Below are 22,664 nucleotides of genomic sequence, written 5' to 3' on the forward strand. Positions count from 1 at the left end.
TAAAGGAAACTATCATCATCATTCTAACATGCCTCCCACCATCTGCAAACACCGCTGCTACTAATGCTTACCTTTCATTTTACATCTCTAAACAAGCCCCTTGCGGTGGTGCTGAGCTAAACCCAGGCTCCTCCAGCATCTCTCTGGGGACAGAAATAATCCAAAACCACTTGCTCCCTACCATGAACAAAGGTCATTATTTTGACAAATTAGTTAAATGTCTCTCAGTCAGCAACAATGACCCTGAATTATTCAGCATGCATCTGTCTTTTTCCCTTACAAAAACGGCCTGTAAAGCAATAAGTGTATTTCACTTGAACCACTTCTTAAAGATGTAAGACAGTTTGGGTTTACTCCAATGCCCCTTGAAGTCAATGGGAGTCTTTAATTTAATTTTCATTTAATTAATTTCATGAAATTTGCAGATGATGCCAACCTAGGAGGGGTTGTAAGTACTTTGGAGAACAGGATTAGAATTCAAAATTATCTTGATAGTGTAGAAAATTGTCTGAAATAAATAGATGCAATTCAAGAAAGGTAAAAGCAAAGTATAAAGTTGGATAAAAACAATTAAGTACAGGATGGTGAAAGATTGACCTGGTGACAGAAGTGAAGAAAAGGATCTGAACTAGAGAGGATCAGAAACTCTCCAACTCTAGGGATCATTGAGGACTGGAAGATGGCAGAATTACCATCTGCAGTAATTTTTAAGATCTGCTTAAACAAATGACTGTCAGGAATGTTTTCCATAGCTGGACATGTTGCTCCTTTCAGCTCAGTTTGAAGATTTCAGAGATTTTTAAGCCATATATTCAGATATGCAATGTACAACTTCTCCTGTCTGTAGTCCATGCATATTATCTACAAGAAATGTGGGTTTTCTGGGTAAAAAGGGAAACAGGTATTTCATCTTTGTTCCTCAGATTCAATATCGATCACAAATGCAAAAGCATCTCCTGTTGTACTGGAAAATATATTTTGCACACTAACAGGCAGAACAATGTAACCCATGTGAAAGCCACTACTTAAAGCTCTTCTGAACTAGACAGGAGACAAAAGCAGACTGCAGTGTTCAGCACCCTTTCTGATGACCTGGAGTGAACAGAAGTCTGTAGCAACATAATTTATGTTGCTAGAATGCAATTAAATAAGTTTGCAGTGCACAAAGTAAATGTTATTTCATACTTTCTTCTCTCCATATAAGACGTGATAAAATGCTAAATATATTATCCTCACCTGTATTTATAGCAATAATGGTGATAATTTACGTTACTTCGTGAAGCGCTCTGATGCGCAAGTGTCCTGGTGTCCTGGTTTCGGCTGGAATAGAGTCAATTTTCTTCCTAGTAGCTGGCATGGTGCTGTGTTTTGGATTTAGGATGAGAATAACGTTGATAACACGCTGATGGTTTAGTTGTTGCTGAGCAGTGCTGACACTGGTCAAGGGCTTTTCAGCTTCCCCTGCTCTGCCGGGTGCACAAGCAGCCGGGAGGAGGCACAGCCAGGAGAGCTGACCCCAATGACCAAAGGGCTATTCCATACCATAGGGCGTCATGCCCAGTATAGAAACTGGGGGAGTTGGCCGGGGCAGCGATCGCTGCTCGGGGACTGGCTGGGCATTGGTTTGTGGGTGGTGAGCGGTTGCATCACTTGTTTTGTTTCCTGGGTTTTGTTCGTCGCTTGCTCTCTCGTTGTTTTCCTTTTCATTAAAATTTTTATTATTATTGTTGTTGTTATTATTATTATATTTTTTCCCCAATTACTAAACTGTTCTTATCTCAACCCATGGGTTTTCTTACTTTTGCTCTTCTGATTCTCTCCCCCGTCCCACCGGGGGGGAGGGTGAGCGAGCAGCTGTGTGGTGCTTAGTTGCCGACTGAAGCTAAACCACAACAGCAAGACAAGCCATTGCCTGAAAATTGATTGCATTTCATTAAATCAAGAAAATTCAAGGAAAAAACATATTAAAAAGATGGGAGCATAGGCATCCTGTTTTCCTCATACACCTAAACAAAGGTTTGATTTAGGACCAGTTAAATTACTATGGATCAATACTGTTTCATTTCTGTGTCTCTTTCTTTGTGCAGTCTAATAAAATAATAACAACAATGATGATGATGAACATTTTATATTCAAACTATTCCTATTATCTAATAGTGTCTCAGCATTTTGCAAAAAATCTCCCAGCAACACTTTGTAAAGCACATCATAGTGAAGTCTCAGTGTTTATGACATAAACGTGTGTCTGTGTAGCATTTTGTCATATAAATGTGTATTTATATAGTATAGATATGATTATCCTCATCGTGCAAACGAAGGAATGAAATGTTTACGTAGCTTCCCCCTGGTCACAAAGTGCCGAGGAATGCTATCTACAAATGCTATCTGGGGCTAGAAATGAAGCCTCATTACTCTAAGGTGTGAGAATAATCAACCAAACCATGAAAATAACTATACTTAGCATAAATAGAAAAGCCAGGCCAGAAACTATTTCCTCTCACAGGCATATTCTAGAAAAATTATGAAACAAAAACCCACACTCACGGAATGGATAAAAGTCCAGGTGAGGAGTGAAGAGACGCGGTTTCTGTTTCATCTCTGCCATTTGACCTCAAAAAAAGGCTTTGTTTTCTCCTCATTTCGTTCATTCACTAACGTTTTGTTCATAGCTGTTTAGATTGTCACAGGACAGTCTCTGACAGGGAGCCTGTTCCTGGTCATTGAGACTCAGTGCTGTTGGGAGATGTAGGTGCTAGCATAATAGAAATGTACTAAAAGAGACAGTAATAAACATGCTAAGAGCAAATGGCTGTCTCGAGTCTATGGCTCTTACGATGCAGAAAGACAACAGGCCAGATATATAGGATTTAGGCTATGATGTGCTTGAGGCTAATAGTCATGAAAGCAAAGACAGTTCTTAAGACATGCTCAGGGTCAATATAAGATTAGAAAAAAGGTGGCTTTTCTCACCATAACCAAAGAGAAAGCCAAATTATGCTCTAGCTCTCAACCTGTCAGCCCTGTTGCAGCTAATGGGGTTACATGGCAGTGCAGCCAAGGTGCCATTTGGCCTTCAAGTGAAAAGCAGTTGATCTTGCTGCTAACCTGAGCCTACAGTTCTCCTGAGCTTCCTTTCACTTTCAAAGAAATGACAAGAGGAACACTTTCAATAAAACATTTCAGGAGCTGGTTTCAGTAAGGATGGGGAATCGAAGGTGGAGGATAATTTGAAAGCATTTTGTAAGATTTTAGCTGCTTGTTCCCCATTGACTCTGATGGGAGTCATGCTGCTTTGATCTTCCAAATGCTTTCACACTCATTCCCTCCTGACAAGCACTCATACCATGTATCTGTTTACTGTTAAATGGAGTTGAGTCCTGAACTTTGATATCTGAACTATCTTCAAACAACCAAGAAGAAAGAATAGCCAGATTATGGGAAAGGGACTCTGAAAGTATACCACGCTGCTGCATTGACGTGCCTCGCATGTTCTCAGTGTTTAGGAATTGATGATGTTAATAACAAAGTTGCATAACTGATCAAGAAGCCCCAATGAAGTTGTATTTGATGTGAAGACACCAGGGTGCAGAAGCTACAGGAATGAGCAGGCATGGGTCTGTGTACTCAATAGCTGGACCTCTTCCAGCAAACTCCTGTTTAAAGCCTATGATGAACTCTGGACACTTAATGGAAGAACTGTACCAGCCAGCAGCTTGCCTCTCCCAGCAGAGGCTGGAAGAAGCAGAGCAGCTCCATGCATGCATTCTGGATGCAGGCAACAAAGACACAAAGAGGAAAACAGATGAAGCCATGAGGAAGTCTTTTAATCTGGATTTGGCCTTGTAATGGAAGAATGGTCTAATCAGTCAGCAAAATCTTCCAGATTCATGTAGCAGTGCTGGGACTCTCAAGGACACTAGAAGGACTTGGGTGCTGAGGTCCCAAATGATCAGAAGTGCACATCAAATTCTGCTAGTTCATGCTGAAAATCCCTCTGTGGAAATCAGGATTACACCACAGACAAAGGATGGGTGACTACTCTTGTGTCTGTCTAATTCATTACAGGTTTTAAAGTCAGAAGCATGAGAGAGGGACTTTTGAATACCAGGATTTGCACCAAGTTCTGCAGTACCCTGGAGGGACCTGCATCTCCTTTCAAAGACAGATATTCCCACCTCCAACGAAACATTTATGAAAACATATAACAGAATTGTCAAGCAGCAGCTTCACTTGCTCCTGCAGTGCTTAGAGATGTGTTATATCTTCACTACTCCCTGAAAGAGTAGCTGCTGTCACTCACATATGAGCTGGTAGAAACGAACCTTCTAAAATAAAAGATCTCCTCTCAAAAATAGCACACATGGTATAGGGGAGCAGAAAGGGGAATTAGCAGAGTTTTATATTCAGTTATTGTTATTTATTTGAATGAAGCAGGTGATGGAGCCTTAGCCCTGGACCACCTCTTGTTCTGCTACAAATCACACAAATACACAGCCCACAGGCCTAAGACCAATCAATTTTTACAACAAACCTGAGGCACTGACTCCTCTCTCTTGACTCACTCATTTCTAAGTAAGCTCAGAATCCGACCAGACACATCAGCCTGGGGGATGCAGACTGGCTTCCCCAAAGCAGTGCTTCCAGAAGTACTACCACAGCACCCGCTGATCTTTGTCACTTACCTTTGCAGGTACAGCTCAGAGCGGGGGAAGAAAGCTGGCAATAAAAGTGCATTTCATGAGCCTGGTGCTTTTTAGCTTGGCTACGAGTGCCCACACTTGTGAACTATGTTAGAGCGGTCTGAGTCCTTCACATACACCCACATGAAAGAGCAGAGCCATTTTCTTTACTTTTTAGCAGGATGCTAGGATGACTTTTTTCCTTAAGCTTAAGAAATTCCCAGGAAGATGAGTGGAGCTGTTTTTATAGCGAGGCTCTTCAGGAATTGCTAGTTCAAGAGTTAGGTGGATCTGTGAGCGTTTCACTTCTTTACAGGGCACGCAAGTGATATGACAGTGCAGCCTGTCAGATCTTCTCTGGCATTTCACAGATACACTTGCTCTTTTCTAAAGACCTCGTGGCCAAAACCCAGCAACACTCACATATTTAGTGTCGATGCTGTGCCAGACATACTCAGTCTTTAGTGCTTCACTTATGCTAATGCACAAGTCCCCTGCATAAGCACACCCTGGCCTACATTGCAGGCACCTGGAGCAGCTAGGCAGCTGCGCCCTCTCCTCTTGGTTTCCAGACAACGTGAACAAACTGGACAGCTCAACTATATGCAAAGTTCCCTGGAAAAATGTACGTATTAATGCCAAGCTCTCAGCACAGCGAGCTGGCAGGAGCTCACTCTGGTTTTATCCTTCATGCTCATCAGTGGGCTGAGTACACAACAGATGACGAGGGCTAAATATTACTGCAATTGTACTGAGCTCAACCTGGTACCGCAATTCCAGCCGCTCATAAACTTACCTTTTTTATTTAAAACAGAGCAGAGACTGGGCTCATTTGGTGTCGCTGTGCTTGCTAATCATGCACTTGTCATTGTGGCTTCAAAGTGGCAGACTGCAAGGTTTGCTGGTGTCCTGTCCCTCTCCTCCCTTTTCCTGCTGGAAGCCCCCCTGTGCCATCACTCAGTTGCACTCAGCTTCAAGACCTACTATGAAAAAATTTGCATGTATCTGATGATTGCCACTCATCCATTCCCAGGGAGAGTAAGACTGAGAAAGAGGGAGCACTTCTTTGTGCGGGATGGCATTCAGAAGGCTCCACAAAGCCTTCTGAACTTCTCTAAGAATTATTTGCTGTGCGATTTTTAGGTGAGTTATTAAAATCCCTGTTTCCCCCTCAGGTGAATAAGGATTGTCTGCCTCAGGGAGATGCTATGAGGGACTTGCTAAGATTATTCAGAATTTTTTTCAGAGGCAGAGGTGATCCTCACCATGCAAAATCACATTATAGAAAGAGAAAAGCTGATTACAGGATATGTATAGTTCCTCCCTGGGCTCGTCTGCTGTGTCTCAGCCTATCTCTGTCTATGTATGTGCGTATTTCAGTGGGCTGAGATACAACAGTTAAGAAGAGGCTCCCTAATACTTTTCATTTGTTTGAAAAGTAGGACTCCATATAATGGAGGGAGAAGGAAAATGAAAGATGTGGTATTTACAACAGAACTATGATTGCTGCAAAATCTCAGTGTGTAGTTATTCACACCTATAGGACTGCTGGGGACCAAGCTACACTTCAAACTTGTTGGCTTCCATGCTTTTCTGCATAAAGCAGTACTAAAAAAGAGTCGTTCCATCACCCTCAGATATTGAGAGGAGATCTTAACACAGTTTCATCTGGATCTTTGAGCCTTCTTCCCTCAGACATATGCAGACAAGGGAGATTTTAGTTTCTTTGCACTTATAGATGGATATGTGTGAATCCTGAAAGGCTTTCACAAGCTAAAATAAATCTTTCCACATTAGCAGACACTTAGATGGAGACGTCACTCAGATGGCATCTGTGTCTGTCCTACCTGCTTTTTATGTACAAAACACCATCCACAGAAGTAGCCTGGCCAACTCATTTCACCAAGAGTGCTTTCTTCCAAATCCTCATAGCTGGCTAGCATGTAAATGTTGTTATTTAGGCTCTTTGGATTACAACAGTTTCTCATTCCCATATCTACTTGTAAATCTTCTGACAAAATTTATGAGCAAAGATAATTTTCCAATGGATCAATGTAAGCTTCTTCCTCTTTTGCACAACTTCTTAATAGACTGTGTGTGCTGCAGAAGCATCTTCCCTTGTAATACGTTATTTCTCATACAATTTTAAAGTTCATCTACTTCAAGTAAATCTGGCTGTTTCAGCTAAAAGTTGTGTAGCCTTAGGGATTCTTTACCAAATGAGCAGATGATCTTTTTAACACCTTGAGTTTCTGACTTTCATATCTTTCATTAAATCAATCTCCCTTTCATGATTTATATTTATGCCAATACCCAATTCTATTACAACTCTCTCTTCTGCTTTCTCAATTTCCTCTATTATTCTTTTTTGGGTCTATAATATCATTTCAGTGGCTAACTCATAGGCTGTCACTTCACATTTATGAACTGAAACATGAGTGTGCATTATTATTTTTATGAAAATCCATGATAACTAATGCACTGATTCAATTTCTACCAAGAAGCTTTATGTTTGGTTTCACGATATCTGGCCTCTAACCTCCATCCCTCCAAACAAACTTTTACATCTATATTTACATATTGCGATCATTACAGTTCTTTTATCTCCCTCTCCCAATGACTTCAGAAGCTATAATAGATTTAGGTGGGAGTTTAATTAGAAACTGCTCTTTTCTGTATTTCAGGCTACATTTCATGTGAAAGGGAAAAATATGACTCTAACAAATGAAAGACTCAATGTAACCCCCCCAAAACCCCAGGCTAGCTAGATAAATGTTTAGTGGAACAGACAATTAGACAGTGGGAGATCATGGTGGTGCCCCATTCCCTAGGAAGCTGGCATTCATTTTATACCAGTTTACATCTTTGTAACAAAACCACTCTCAGTAGTTTGCCTCTGTTATACAATGATACCAGTGCAGGCAGAATCAGACTATTTTCAGCAGGTTTTTTTACTTCTTTTCCTTCACTGATGAGCAGGGAGGTATGTATCTTTGAGGATACTCAGAGATACGCTCAGGTCTTGGTCCCCCAGCTCTGCCCCACCTGCACTCCTGTCATGCTATAAAGAGGAAAGAAAACATATGAGGCTTTTCCACTTACAGATCACTGGACTGGTCATTGCAGTGTCAGCTTCTGACAAAAGAGTCAAGTTAGGGGTGTTCCCAGGAAGAGAAAACATACCAAACTCCAGAAAAGCCTGCCTGAGTGATGGTCTTCTTATGATTTAGCTCATTAAAACTTAGGGCAGCCCTGAAGCACCCATGAAATCTGCTAGCAGCAAACTGGTCTGTACAGAGAGTAGGTTCCAGAAGATATAAATGTGCCTCTCTTAATTCCAACCTGTGTGCTGCAGATACCAGGTGGGTCTTAACAGAGGACTTTGCATCTAAAGCCTTTTCAAAAGGAAAATGTAATGATAGCCGAGTAGTAAGGCTGAGGATTCAGCAGGATTTTCTATACTTACTGCAGCTGGCTGGTGGATGAGAGTTTTTCTACTTTTGGGTTGGTGGACATCACCTGCTTACTGCCAGACCTTGCCAGGGATGGTTCAGATTTCATCCTGATCATGCACTTAAACACATTTCTTGAATTATATTTTCCAACGTGTGCTCAACTCCCATTAGACTATACAAGCTCAGTGACCTTAAATCACATTGAAAACCTCAACCTTACAATCAAGTTGTTTTCCAAAACCTTCCTTGGATCCTTTCACTAAACAAAAATAAAGTAAATGACAGATCAGATAAAGCTAATTATTACCACATCTGGGGATATCCATTGTAAAATAAGGGGTAGTTTATGGCCCTAAAGGATTGACGTCGTCTTGACATATTATACTACCCTCTGGCAAAAGTATATGATTAAATATACTTGTTTAAACTAGAAGTTTGTAAACAGCTGATCATTTCACCCTTGACAGTGTGTAAAGCAGATAACTCATCTTCTGCTGATGACTGAGTGGGAAGGAGACCAAGACCCTTCCATTGTGGCTCTCCCCTCTGCCAGCACAGTAACAGATTATTTCTTTGTTTCCCTTCCTGTTGAGTGAAGGAAGTCCTCTCCCAGCTAATGTGCTTCTGGGATCCTCTTCATTCATGTCCCTGAGTAAATTCTGATTTATCTTTCTACAGTTTTTCTGTGTTGGGCACACTTTATGACATTTAACGTCTCATTTTATGTGCTCTGTTTTCTCAGAGCCTCAACAGCAACAAACCAACCAACCAGCCTATGAAGAAAACTCTTATCAGTAATTAGCCCTGCTGGAGACCAGACAGTAACTGTCAGATCTGGATACTAAAAAGTACAGGATGAGGTTACTCATACCTAGAGCTTTCCTAGCAGCCTGAGCTCCGAAGAAATAAATATCAATGAATGCAGCCCAGCTGAATCTACTTAGAGGAGAGAGAGCGGGAGATGAGATTAGACACACACATTGTTTAACCTGGGAACAAAGGGCAGAACTTGGAAAACTACTTGTCAAGGTGTCTTCAAAAATTAGTATAGTATATACAACTGTATTGCCAGAGGGGCTGTTTCTTATCCCGTCTGCAGGCCTGTGTGAAATCCTTGTGATGAAATTCTCAGCCCCAGGGAAACAGTTGCTTTCAAGATTTGTTACAAGCTTGAAACTTAGCTCAGCATCATCAAAATGTGTGAAGAACTTTCAAGGAAACATGGGCTGACTTATGGCTATGGCACTGAAACAGCTAAAATTGGCTCTGGCTGATCTTTGCTTTCAGCATTAAGCTGATGCCAAACTAAACCATCCAGTGATGGTGAGAGCTGTGCTTAGACACAAAAAACACTCCCAATAAGGACTAGACTTTCTCTTCTCTTCATCAAATAAAGTGCAGAGCAATCCCATTAAGTACACTGGGTTAACTCTGGATTTTCAGTGGCAGAAATGAGATCCAATCATCAGCAGAAATTATATGTGTGCATGTGAGACTGGCCCTGATTTTTCCTTTTAGTGATAGTCAAGTGCAATTAATCTAATGCTTACAGACAATGCATAAAATGTAGTTTAGTACACATCCATTGTGCCTTTAGATGCCTAGTCACCATTGCAAATGATACTTTCCGTCATTACTGAAGTTTCACTTCTCCCTCTCTGGCTTTTAGTAGAATGAAATGGAGCATGTAATGGAACGTCATGTTCATAGGTTTCATTTTGGTATCAGCTCCAGGTCTGCACAAAATCTCAAACACTACAACAGCTTTTCACATGCTCACAAATGCTAAAAGAAATTGCTGAAGGCACTCAAATCCCAAAGTCTAGAGAAGATGCTGTAAATTTACTCAAACAAAACCCCTTTACAGTTGCAAAATAATTACCTGCTTGCAAATAATCAGGTTATTTTTAATAGTTATTGTATGGAAGAGATTATATAAGATGGGAGAAAATATCAGCTTTCTATAATACCCACCTGCTCTAAATACACAGTTATACTTTTAACTAAAATTGAAGAGCCATTAAGACCAGTTTTTGTAGGTGCTTAGGTTTCTAATTCCCAATTAAATTAATTGGATTTAAATGCCTAAATAGCATCAAAAATCAGGCTTATCATCCAATAACCAGTTAAACAAGGCAATGCTGCAAAATAAGGCTGAAACAGGAAAGTTGTACAGCATTTCTATGGGTAGCTGATGTGGGAAAAATAATAGTACTAATGTCTCCCACAAACAAAACACAACACCTGTGCCACAATCTTAGACAAGACAATAGACCAGATCCTGTCACATGTGTAAAGCATGAGAACTACTACAGATAATTATTTTTGATAATAAACTGGGCTCGGATAACTCCTTGTATTCTGACATCTCAAAGCAATTTTCAGGTGTGTTTTACTTCTTTACCTTCTCATGCTCTTGGAAATCCTTCAGAAGTACTATGTCAATTTTATAAGTAACTGCAAAGAGAACAAGTAAATGGGTAGCCAAAAGTCAACACAGAAAACCAGGGAAGAGCTGAGAACACAAGCCAGGACTACACTGCACTTGACAGAATGAAACAATGCAAAAACATCTGCCTTCAAAACATACTCATTCTGAGCTATTTAAGGACAGCAATTTTTTTTATTTGATTATGCCACACTAAAAACGTATCTGGAAAAGGATGAATTGGCCCTTCATAGGATACATTTGCTCTGCAGAAGCTTGCCCAGCTCCCTAAGCAGACGTTGAGCACTTCTGCAAATCTTAAATAAGGAACTGCAGGATCTAGACATGCAGCCAATGGTGCTTATGAGACATTAGGATACCACTAGATATTTTATTGTCTGGAGGCTTTCAGAAAAGGTCAGCAATGGGACTGATATAAGAAGGTTAAAAACTGGCAACCCAAAGGGCAGGTAAGGGCAGAAACACAGAGAAAAATATTTAAGACACGGCAAGCACAGAAAAATAGCAAAAGCAGCAGCACCAGACAGTATGGAAGAGCTGGATAGCCACTGCAGAAGAACGGCAGGAGGACTGAGATGAGGCTGAGTTAAGGTGATGGGTGGGCTGGATATCACTAGCTGAATGTTAGTGACAATAGCGGCTAACAGTCAAGCACTGGCAGGAGAAGTATGTCCAAAGGTGGACACATCACCTCCCATACATTGTCTTTAGATTCATTTTCCTGCACATATATGGAAGGAAAGAGAGACATGAACACCTACTCTGTGGATATAGATGTTTCACCATTACAGCTGTAGCAGGACATTGATCTGCAAGATTTCTTCTGAATTTAGAAGTGCTCTGACTGCACTCAGAAATTCAAGTCTCGTTCTCCATGGTACCAAAGGGAACTGTTCACCCTCTAGATTTGTGTCTACATTTCTTCTCTCCTTATTAATTAATCTTTGGTCTGGTAAATAGTAGAGCATGATTATCTGCCTAAAACAGAATAGAAAATTAATCTGAAAAGTACCCTATTTCAGTGGATCAGCCGCAAAGGTCTGAAACTTACTTTGCCTAGGTCAATTCATTTAGCCTCTGGCCTGATGTACAAAGTCCTTGCCTTTTAAGCTTCAGGCAAAACGTCTTGCATGCTTGCCTCAATGAGGTCCTAGAAAGTAATGCAAAATGGTCCAGACGGTGGATAAGAGGGAACAAATCTTCAGTCAGTAGACCTGCACAGACTCTGTTACATAAGAAATCTGGAAATATTTCTAAATCCTTACTCAGCCACTAATATTTTATCATGGCAGTCATTTTTATGTGCTGTGATTAAGTTAAATTTAACAGGAGTGCTTCCTAAAGAGTCTGTGCTCTGTCCTAGTTAGGGTTATGTATATTATTAACATTATAAATGATGATGCTTAGATAGTACCTTTTATGCAAAGATCTCAAAGCATTTGTCAAGAATTTAGTATTAATGCTCTTTATCTGTCAAGGTAGTTCAGAACCATTATACATCTTTTGTATGTGTCTATGCTGCGACAGATCAAATAAATGACACGCCAAAGATCACAGTAGTACACCAATGTCACAGTTGAAAGCATATGCCAGAGCCCGCACTATAACCAGCACATTTCAATGCAGCATCTGCAAGCCCATCCAATGGGTTATCCAACTGTTACCCAATCTTATTAAGGCAGAGGCAAATGAAATGAAAATCAAGTGTCACACATGGTATGCAGACTGAGCCCTTATTAGAATCTGTAATGCCTAAAATCCCAAGCCAGGTTTAACAACTAGAGCATACTTCCTTTCTTCATTACCAATGAAGAAGACAGAACTGGACATGATTACAAGTCCAGGCTCATTAATGATGTCCGGGCTCATTATGTCCTTTTGACCTCTTAGCCTTCCTAACACTTGTAGGCTCTTTTTTTCCTTCATATATGTATGTCCTAAATAAGCCCCTTGTTCTTCCAATTGCCTCTGAGAACTCTAGGAGTCCTCCAAGTATCCCATAGCTAATATTCAGGATATTTCAGATCTGACCAGCAATTTCTCTACTAACTCCAGATCATCAGCCTCATCTTCAGCTAATATTAATCAATATAGTACTGATACAGCCACGGGATCTAAGCATATTTAAATCAGCTGAAAATATCTTGCCACATATATTTTTATTTTAATAAGATCAATCCCTTCCATACCTAATACAGTATCTGGACAGTCCTGCAAATGATAAGCAAAAGCAAAGTCATTTAGTGGCTATGCTGTATCTGATATGTCCAGAAAAATCCTAAATTGGGCTGAGAAGACAGTAATTTATATGGCATGTTGTAACGTTTTACTGCGTGGTAACAAAGCAACAAAGAGTTTTGTGTCATGATCTGCAGGGTGGCTTAGAGCAGGCATGAAGAGCTATAAATACCACATCTTCTAAAAGAAAGTGGCAGACGGTCACTGGAACTGAAGAACACAGAGTTTTAAAGCTAAAGTTTTAAAACTCTGCTAAAGCAGAGTTTTTTTAAGAGAAAGAATCACAACTTATAATGATTAATGCAAGTTCCTGTTCTGGAGACAGGTGCTATTGGATGATCTGAGCCCAATTTAGCTTTCATTTATATCAGCGTAACATCATGTGCTTCAGTAATGCACTTCTGGCTTAGCCCAGTGGAAGAAAGAAGAGAACTAATTTTCCTTTGTATTCAACATGTCGGTTCCTTACTTCCTCGGCACATTTTTTCTAGACATCAACCAATCTCTTTTCATTGAGAAGAGGGAGCATTTCTCAATACTGGGATTCAGTGTACAATGAGTTGGGTTTTGAAAGCAGCTAAAAAAAGTGAGACCCCTAATGCCCTTTGAAAGGCAAGGTGATTTTGACATTCCTACACGGATATCTTTTGCTGTACAAATCTGACACTCAGAAATAGGTGAGCCACTTGGTAGATCTTCTTCATGATAGCTCCTAGGCATCTTCACTGGGGGCATTCACAAGCACAGGGCCAGGATAAGCCTTTTACATGGACAGTATCATACTAATGATGTGACAGCATGGGAATGCCTGTGCAAAGCCATAATTTCACATGTCATTTACGTGAATATGCAATAGAAGGAAGCACTCCTGGCCACCTCTCACCCTCAGCTACTGATTCCCACTCCGATGTAACTTCTTTCGCAGTGCTGGCACAAGCATCATGAGCATCCAAAATGAACTCAGTCAGGGAGCAGGGAGCTGAGCAGGAAGAGAACTCATTCACCAAAAAAAAAACCTGATTCATTTTCACTCAGCTGCGCTCATGGCCAGCAGAAAGACAGGGATGGCAGCTCCATGTTAGTTTTAAACAGTCAGAGAATTGCACCTTAGCAATTGTTTAACACGGTCATCGGCCCCTTTTGGGTTCAGCAAATTATTAAATCTGCTCGCTCAGATCCCCTTTGGCATCACTGTTTGGAGATTCTTTAGATTTTGCCTCATTCTTTTTACAGATATAGACATATTCCTCCCAATAAAGGGACAGAAATACTCACAGAAAGAAAGATATTATCATCCCTGGCTCTACAAGAACACACATTCTTTCCCATAAAGCACAGAGAGACAGATTTCTGGGTATCTTCTGCAGAATTTTGAGGAAGTCTCAATTCAGGAATTATTTGAATTTTTCCGTTACAGAGAAGTTTTGTATCTTGTAAGCTTATAGCCTTTCATAAATATAAAGAAACTGTAGTCAACAGCAACTGTAGCAGTCACACTGGGATTTTCAGTATGGATAATTACAAAAAGGCAAACAACTCCACAAAAACCTTGTTACTTCTCAAGATTCACATCAGAATGATGAATTGGCAGAATACGAAAGAGACAAATCCGGTAACTTCAACAGCTTTAGGTGAGTTTCAGATGATTCCTGCGAGATGTGGGACTGTTATATCAGTTCTACATTCAGAACTCATCTTTGCCATGTCTGCTCTTCATACCAGAGAGAGATTAAAATTGTTTCTGCTCCCTTTATAACCAACATCAACAGCACATGGATTGAACCCAACAGTTATTATTACAACTTCTATTTTTGATAGTGCATTTTTCTGAGTTTGTCCTGTCTCCCGATTACTAGAGCAGATCAGAAAAAGTATTTTCTTTTTCACAGTTGCTTCATCCTAAGGTGAAAAGTTCAGAAAGATTCTGATGTCAGGAACACTGAAACTGAGTTGAAATGACAGGACATGATTTCATCATTTTCTGTCAAAATGAAATGTTTAGACATTGCAGAAAATAAAAACATCCATTTGCTGACTTAAATCAAATGTTTGTTTCAAAACAGATCAAAATTATTTGGGATGGAATAAGGCAGTTCAGCTGGTGAGAGAAAGCACATTATACTGTGGAAAACCATGGCATGAACTTGATCTTCACCAAACCCTCAAGGCAGAGATTTATTTTCCCATTATAAAATTCAGCTCTACACAACCATATCCTATGCAAGTGTTCAATCTAGACAAAATCCCAGTTGCTGATGGGAAAGTATTTTCTTTGATATCATTCAACAAACTATGCTGATTACATCTGCTTTTTCCTTCTGTTTGGGTCCTCTGAACCCTGGGCGACCAAAACCCATGCGACAACCTCACCTGAATGGGATATTGCACATTCTGGTTAACCGGCTTAATAGGTCACTGCTTCTGAAACAGGGGCTTGGCTCTTCCTCACTCTTCCCCCTCTCCCACTTTGCTTTGCCCCCACTGCAGGATGCTTTCTGCTCCTTCTGTCCTTCTCCCTCCACTAATTCGCTGGAGCAAGCACCAGGAAAGGGTGAATACTTGGCTTCCCTATTTTGAGTAGGTGAGCTGTGAGACTCAATCAAGCCATAACATGCATGTCAAATCACTCAGCTTGGCTTAAACTCAAGAGCTCACAGGGAAACTGGGATTCTTCATACTCTCTTGTTTTTAAATTTTTGTGTATCTTTGCAGTACCTCCATTCTGGGGGCCCATGCCTTTGACCTGCAGCTGTGAAGGTTTTCTTTTCCAGTTGAAAGCTGGAACTGAAAACTTGTGTAATCACATGCATCCAAGAATGTGTTGTCAAAAGAATATCAAATGGACTGCCACTAGCAATATGGTTGTGAAATCTGCAGCACTGGAACTGCCAATGCTAAACTAAGGAGCAGATAAAATCCTGGACTCGATTATCTCCTCCCTTTGATTTTTTACTCTGTCGCTCCACTGACTTTAGAAGAACTCAACTTTTCCCTGAAGTGCACCAGTGTAAGGAAGAAAAGAAACAGCTGTTAAAAGTTTAATGTTTTAAAACACTGTCTGCTTCAGGCTATTTTAAATGCTCTGACACTTCAGTTTTTGTAAAGTCTGTCACTTGATTAAAAAGAAGTTATTTTGCCACTGATAAAACCACACTAAGTGTTAATGAAAGATATATTAGGCTGCAGTAATATTTTACAAAGTGCCAAGTGCGTTGCTATCCCCTCTAATGCAGTCCAAAGTGAACAGAACAAAGCAGCTACCAGTGCTTTGCTTGATCAGCAATAACTTCCTACCATGTAGCTGTGGCTGGAGCAGTCTGGCTTTGCAACTCTACAGCCACTTGATAAACAGCAAGCAGGGATAAAACATTACTGCTTCACCCTTCACGCAAAGCCAGAAAGATGAGACTCTGCAGAGGACAAGCACAAATGCCAGGCAATCGTCCCACAGCCAGAACTGGTTGTAGAGCTTTGGGAAATGGGAATTCAGAGCAAGAGGCCATCCTGCAACATCTTGCATGGCCCCTGCACGTGGGACACAGCCCCACGGCTCTGTGGTAAGTCCTAGGTTGTGCCAAGGATATCAGTAACAACCACCTTCCTTTCACTCCTTCTGCCCCCAGGAGTTTGCCTGTAATACAGACAAAAGTTAGTATGTCTGTTCCCCCATTTGCATCCTTATCTGAGATCTAAGAAAAGTACAAGATGTTCTAGAAGGAAATAAACTAAAAGTATTTTGTTAGAAAAGCATGTAATTCTGGATAGCACACAGATTTGGAACGGAGTCTTCTACAAAATAGACAGTGTAGTATAAAAAAGGGCCAGAGAAACTGTCTCCTGTTCCCAGTGCTGGCACCATTCACTGTGTGGCTTCTGGCAAGTGGCTTCTGGACAGAGCTGAGAATATATTGGAATTTTTAGTTAACTGATCAAACAAAATGAATCTAAAGGTGTTTTCATTTCAGGGCAACCAAAATGCAGATTTTCAATTAATGCATCAAATTGAAAACCCAGAGCATTGGAAAGTATTGCTTTGGAGACTTTTAGGCTTTGTTGAGCCTTGAAAAATGGCCATTTTGAAATGGAAATGTCTTTTCAAAATGAAAGATTAAACAATGTTGATTTTTCCTCTCTCCTCCCCTCATTCTTGATTTAAATAATCTTGAGAATTTGATCTATATTAACAACTCAACAAAAAAAGTCTGCTCACAAATCACTCTTTTCCATGAGGGCAGTAGGAGTTTTATCATCTATTTCAATGGCCAGAACTTCTTTACAGCACTTTGAAATTCTCTCCTTAACTTTTCTGTGTCTCCTCATTTGTGAAACAGAGCCTATAACATGCCTCCATTTTTTGGCATGGTTACTCTGTCATGGTGGACTCAATCATTTCAGACAATCATTTGTCAATAACAATATTGTTTTAATGGACTAACTTCTGTCCTTACTTATTCAACCAAATTCAAGCAGATGCAGTTTGGCAGAAAACAAGTCAGTGCAGAATTTGGTCTAGCTTTGTAAAGTTCTTTGAAGTCCCAGATGAAAGAAGTGAGTAATAAATGTGGCCCTTGAAACTGAAAGAAGAATGAGGTATCCTCATTCTGCAAGGAAAATGAGCTTAAACTCCCCATTAATCAACACAAAAAAACAGGAATAAAAGCTAAGCCACAAAGACGTAATCAATCTGTTAGATGCTACATGACAGATGCATTGAAAACTAGCAACAGTAAGGACACAAAGAAATGTAATCTTAATCTTTATATTTCAACGGGCATTTTAAGCAGACTTTTTCTTCCATTTTATATTCACTACTCTAATGCCCAGAGAACAGAAACTCTAATTACTGTTGGATGCTGAAGGCTGGCCAGTAATTATACATCTTTATCTTCATTAGATAAGACGTCTGTGAATAAGGCTTGGTCTGAAACAGAGCAGGTAAACTGAAAACCCAGAGACATGTTTTCAATTAAGAGCTCACTTTAAACTGGCGACTCATTTTAATGCTGCTGAAACCTGCCTTCCTACTGCAGAGGAGTGAATTCTAGTGGGATGTTTGCAGCAGCCCAGAACGTCTTGATCTCCGACTAGTGGTTTCCTGTTTTGACATAGGGCCTGTCATTAGCGTCATTGTGCACTGGTATGTATATGAATAACATTAAGCACACAAGCCTTTATTGGTATGTTCATGTACTTACAATGAACGATAGATATACACTTAAGCAGTACTACCACTTTAACCTCTTTGCCAGGGTTAGAGCTGAGCGTATTGTATATGACAAACTGTTGCAGATTTATATCTGCCTAAACCATTTCACAAACATCCATTGAGCACGCCAAATCATTCTGATAAACTGAAACTTTGGAAAATAAAACTGATTTTTAAAATATCTTCCAAATGATATATTTGCTTTCAAATTATTTTTTCCAGTTCTCTGAAAAAATGAAAAAGTTAGTTACTGAGTGAGTTAGTGAGTGAAGACTTAGTCCATTAACTTCTGCAACACAAGGCAAGGACCTAAAATAATTTATTTCTGGTTTTGAACCTAGATTCAGTCCATCAGTTTGCTATATTTGGCAGATATACCAGACTCAAAAGGTATTCACAGGAGTAAAAAAAAAAAAGTCTGGATTAAGACAGCCAGAAAGACACATTTAATCAGAAAATACCAGCATGGTGGCTATTCAGATAAATAGAAACCCTGAGTAGATTCTAAAAGGGAAACATAAAAAATGCTGGAATTTTAAGTTGTTTAGGTTTATCTTGTGTATAAGAAATTATCATTAAGTTACTTAAAACAAGTCCAGTGAGCGTAAACATTGCAATATTTTGACAAAAAAAATAAAATCTGTTTAGGGATAGCTCAAGAAAGATCATTTAATAAACCCATACCCAGCTCTAGTCTTCAGTTACCCTGCTCCAAGTTGTCACTCCCTCTGTGACAAGAAGTTACGAAGCTTGTAGGTACGTCTCAAACTCCCAACAGTTTCCCATAGAACAGTAACAATCAAGTACCTACGCTCATCTTTGCCTATAAAGGCAAAAACTGTCCACTAGGAAGAGTCTTTTTCAGCTAATGGGGCCCAGGGAGGCTTGCTTTGGAGCTAAACACTACTCTCAGCTGTCTGAACCCAAAATAAAATGAACTAACATAACAGGGAGAAAGCTTAGCATTCCAGTCAGCTTTAGGCAAAGGCAAATTTCACAAAGGCTGAGTCCTCAATATGGTGCAGTTCACAACAGTTAATGGGATAACAGTGATTTCCAGCAGCTGGAGGGGTGGTCTGTAGTATTTGTCATCATTTTGTGACATGCTGGTTACATTAAAAAAATTCAGTTTTAACTTTTATTTGTAGCCATGGCTCTCATTTCTTCTTCTCAAGTGACAACCACAGATAAGTTTGTGAAAAGATAAAAGCTGCTGTAGACAAGCCAACATCTCTGTCACTATGCTAGAATACTTTCCACCATATTTCCCACAATCACCACTGCTGACCATGTCCTTCCGTTACCATTAACGGGTGTTAACCATTAACCAAGCTGAGTAGGAATATGCAGGACTTCTTACAAGCTTTTAGTAGTAATATTCGTACAAGCTGAAAGCCTTCAAGAAGCAGCAATTTTCTTGAGGGTCCAGTCTGGCCCTAAGATTTCAGTAATAAAAAAGCACTTAAAGGCATTCCTGCAAGCTCTCTCCTCACCACTAGCTAGGAAAGTACACACTGTGAGTCAAAACTAAGAGTAGCAGTATGTTATTGCCTGCCATTTATCTTTCAAGGAAGTTTAGGCTATAGAGCTGTTGTACAGAGTAAATCCACTGGTCAAGTGTCTTATCCAGTAGTTCCCAGTCCATGTCTGGTGGCCAACATGTTTCCTGTGAGACACCCTAGTAGCAATTATGACCAAAGAAAATTCCAAATTTAAAGCTAATGCTGTTTGCAATACATTACTGGGTCAATACCAAGAAGAGACCCAAACTTTGAGTCATACAGCTCCTGTTCCAGTGTGGCAAACCAACTTCAGAGGAATGACCTCCTTCTCTAGAACATCAGCTGACAGCATTCCTGCTGTCACAGCCCATATAGCTGAAAAGTAAAAGGTAAAGGTAGAACTCCAAAAATACTTCAAAAGTGGTAAGTGACAGACAATTCCAAGTATTTGACATGCAGGATGGAAAATGTGTGATTTTGTGTTTGTTTAATTGCTCCACTGAACCAATCTATATGTAACAGTGATAATAAACCTTTGTCTTCCAGCAGTAGAACAGTTAGGAAGATGAAAGAACTTGTCACATTAGAGAACACCACTGTTTTGCAGGGCCTCTGCCTTTGTGCAATGGAGCACTATGATCCTACCTTAATGACATCTTCGTCTGATGATCTGCACTCCACAGATTCCAGAAGATCAGTCACAGTCCCATCATCTTCCACAGAGATCACTTTGACAGGGACAGCCACTGTTTTCCCAGTGAGAATAGCTGTATTCAGGATCTCTGCTTCCTAAGAGACAAAAAAGGCCTCTTTAGTTAATATATTTTGCTATTAATTCATTAGTACCACCTAGATTCACCTTTACTTTAATTTCTAATGGCTATGCCAAGAACTGTTCCAAGTGCAGCAGGCAGAAAAGACAAATTTCCTCCCTTCAATCCTGGAACCAAACTCCCAGTTCCGATTCAGGGCTGTTAAGGTATCTGTCATGCCCTAATTGCTATTTCATGAATGCTCATCAAATATTAGAGCAACCTAGCACCTGAGGAATGACCCTGCACCACATAAACAAGATGTACCTTGCATCTAGCAATAGTGAAATCTCCACGCTGAGGAGCTCACTAATGATCTGGCTGATCACATAAAAATAATGTCTTAAGTCTTGCTGTTTTACCCACAAAACTGTTTTCTGAAAGGTTTTCTACAAATACTGAAATTATATGACACTATTGAGCAAATGCTGTCAATATTTAGACCAAAGAAGTACTGTATAATTGTTGGGGAACAAGTTTGGATTGGGAATAGGCAGGAATCCACTTTGCCCCAGATCTCCTGGGTGATCTTTTACAAGTCCCTGCAGTGGCGGGTGTCTTCTGCAATACGCACGCTTTCTAACTTCCAGCCTGTAGACAGCCTGCACAGGGATCACAGCTGCTACGAAAGCCACCTGGTAGCACATCAACCCATCTGGCACGCAGGGTGTGCTCTGGCACAGCCTCTGACCGCACGTTAGCTTGGTTGGACGCTCAGGATGGCCATGCGTATGGAAGCAACTCTAGTCTTAGAGGCAGGCTTTAGGCTGCTCTTTGGGATGCAACGTTGGCAGATTCAACTTCAGTCTCCCAATTCACAGCCTGTAAAATGGGCTAGTGGCACTGTCCGTCATGGCCGATAAGATCTGTTTCCCCTGCTCTGCCTCCTAGGGAATTAGTTTAAGAGTACCACCATTCTGGTCCTGCGTAAATGACTATATGTACCACAGGACTATAGGGAATCAGACCCTCACCAGGTATTCTAGGGCTTATGGTGGCTCTTGTTGAGTAATGGTGGGCAAGCACTTGTTTGCAACTATTCCTTTACCTTTTAATGAGGCTCGTGCAAAACCATCCTCTCCCGAAAAGGAAGGATGCTGACAAGGGCCTGGGCCCTTTAAACAAAACGAGCTCTGTAGCGTCCTGTGTCACTGGTACATCATTGTTGTGATGATTATTGCAAAATGTATTCCTTCTGTTTGATTTATCACTTCTAATTTAAAAGCGCTGACTTCTGATCATATGAAAAGCACGAGACTAAACAGCACTCTTGGTTACCTGGGTGTCATACCAGTCTCGCAAAGCAGATACCACTGACTTGTGCCAAGATACACAGAGAGCACAAACTGGTGCCTGAATTCTTCTGCTCCTAATTGCAAGATACTGCTCATTCCTGGAAAGGTCTTTGAGCTTTTCAGAACCGTGCCTGCGAATCACGGACTATTCCGTAGAACAAGAGGCTCTTGATTTCAGCTGGCTCTTGTGAAATAAAAGCTTCCAAAGCCCCCCAAGTGCTAACTTCTCATTATCTAAATAGCTCACGCTATGAGCTCTGAGACTAACCTGATTTTACTTGTGGAAGACAACAAAGCGTGAGATTGAAACCAAGTCACCAGAAGATGATGACTCCCCCTACTGCCTCTTGGGCTAAAGAGGAGAAGCTGGGATTTCTCTCATCTGAAGGATACGGATCAAAGGGACCTTTTCCTATTACTTAAAGAAACAGAGACACTTTATTCGGACTCAAAGCAATATTTAAAGAAAGAAAGAAAAAAAACCTCCTGGTCTTTTGATAGCTGCTTTGCTAAAGTTTCCCCATCCTTACCATGATCTTTAGGGGAGGGTGAAATAGGATTTCACGAAAAGAGAACTTAAGAAGAAAATCCTCTCCCTCCCTCAGCACAAAAGCCTTTCAGATATTTTGAAATTATAATTCATACAAAGGTGAGAAGATCTGCCTGTACTGTAAGGCCCTGCTGTCTTGAGTGCACATTTGTTCTCAGTAGAGAATATATTATTCAAGCAACTGGGATCTCAGAAAGATTTGCAATTAAGTTTCCAGGTTCTTTTCTTTTTTTTCAGATCTGGGCTTTGCAGCAAAGTTACTGCATGCAGGTTTATTTACTTTTGCCGCTCTCCTATAGGCTCCACAGAGCTGCAAATGGGGGCAGCTTGACAGAACAAGTGCTATGAAGCATCCATGATAATTACAGAATCCGGGCATTAGGTCCTGATTTTGCAAACACTTGGGCATGAACCTCATTTCCCTGGGACTATTTGAGGCCATATCACATGCCTAGCTACTTGCACCTTGTACCAAGCT

General features: G+C 40.5%; 1 protein-coding gene across 1 annotated transcript in view; it reads right to left on the reverse strand.

Annotated features, from left to right (window-relative positions):
* TMEM132D (transmembrane protein 132D) overlaps positions 1–22,664 on the reverse strand; it is a 274,438-nt gene that overhangs the window by 22,990 nt on the left and 228,784 nt on the right. The window contains exon 5 of the mRNA XM_072880098.1: positions 20,175–20,318. Within this exon, the coding sequence (XP_072736199.1) occupies positions 20,175–20,318 (144 nt within the window). The remainder of the gene's footprint in view (positions 1–20,174; positions 20,319–22,664) is intronic.

The sequence above is a fragment of the Ciconia boyciana genome, chromosome 15 (genome assembly GCF_034638445.1).
Source record: "Ciconia boyciana chromosome 15, ASM3463844v1, whole genome shotgun sequence".
NCBI classification, from domain to species: Eukaryota; Metazoa; Chordata; class Aves; order Ciconiiformes; family Ciconiidae; genus Ciconia; species Ciconia boyciana.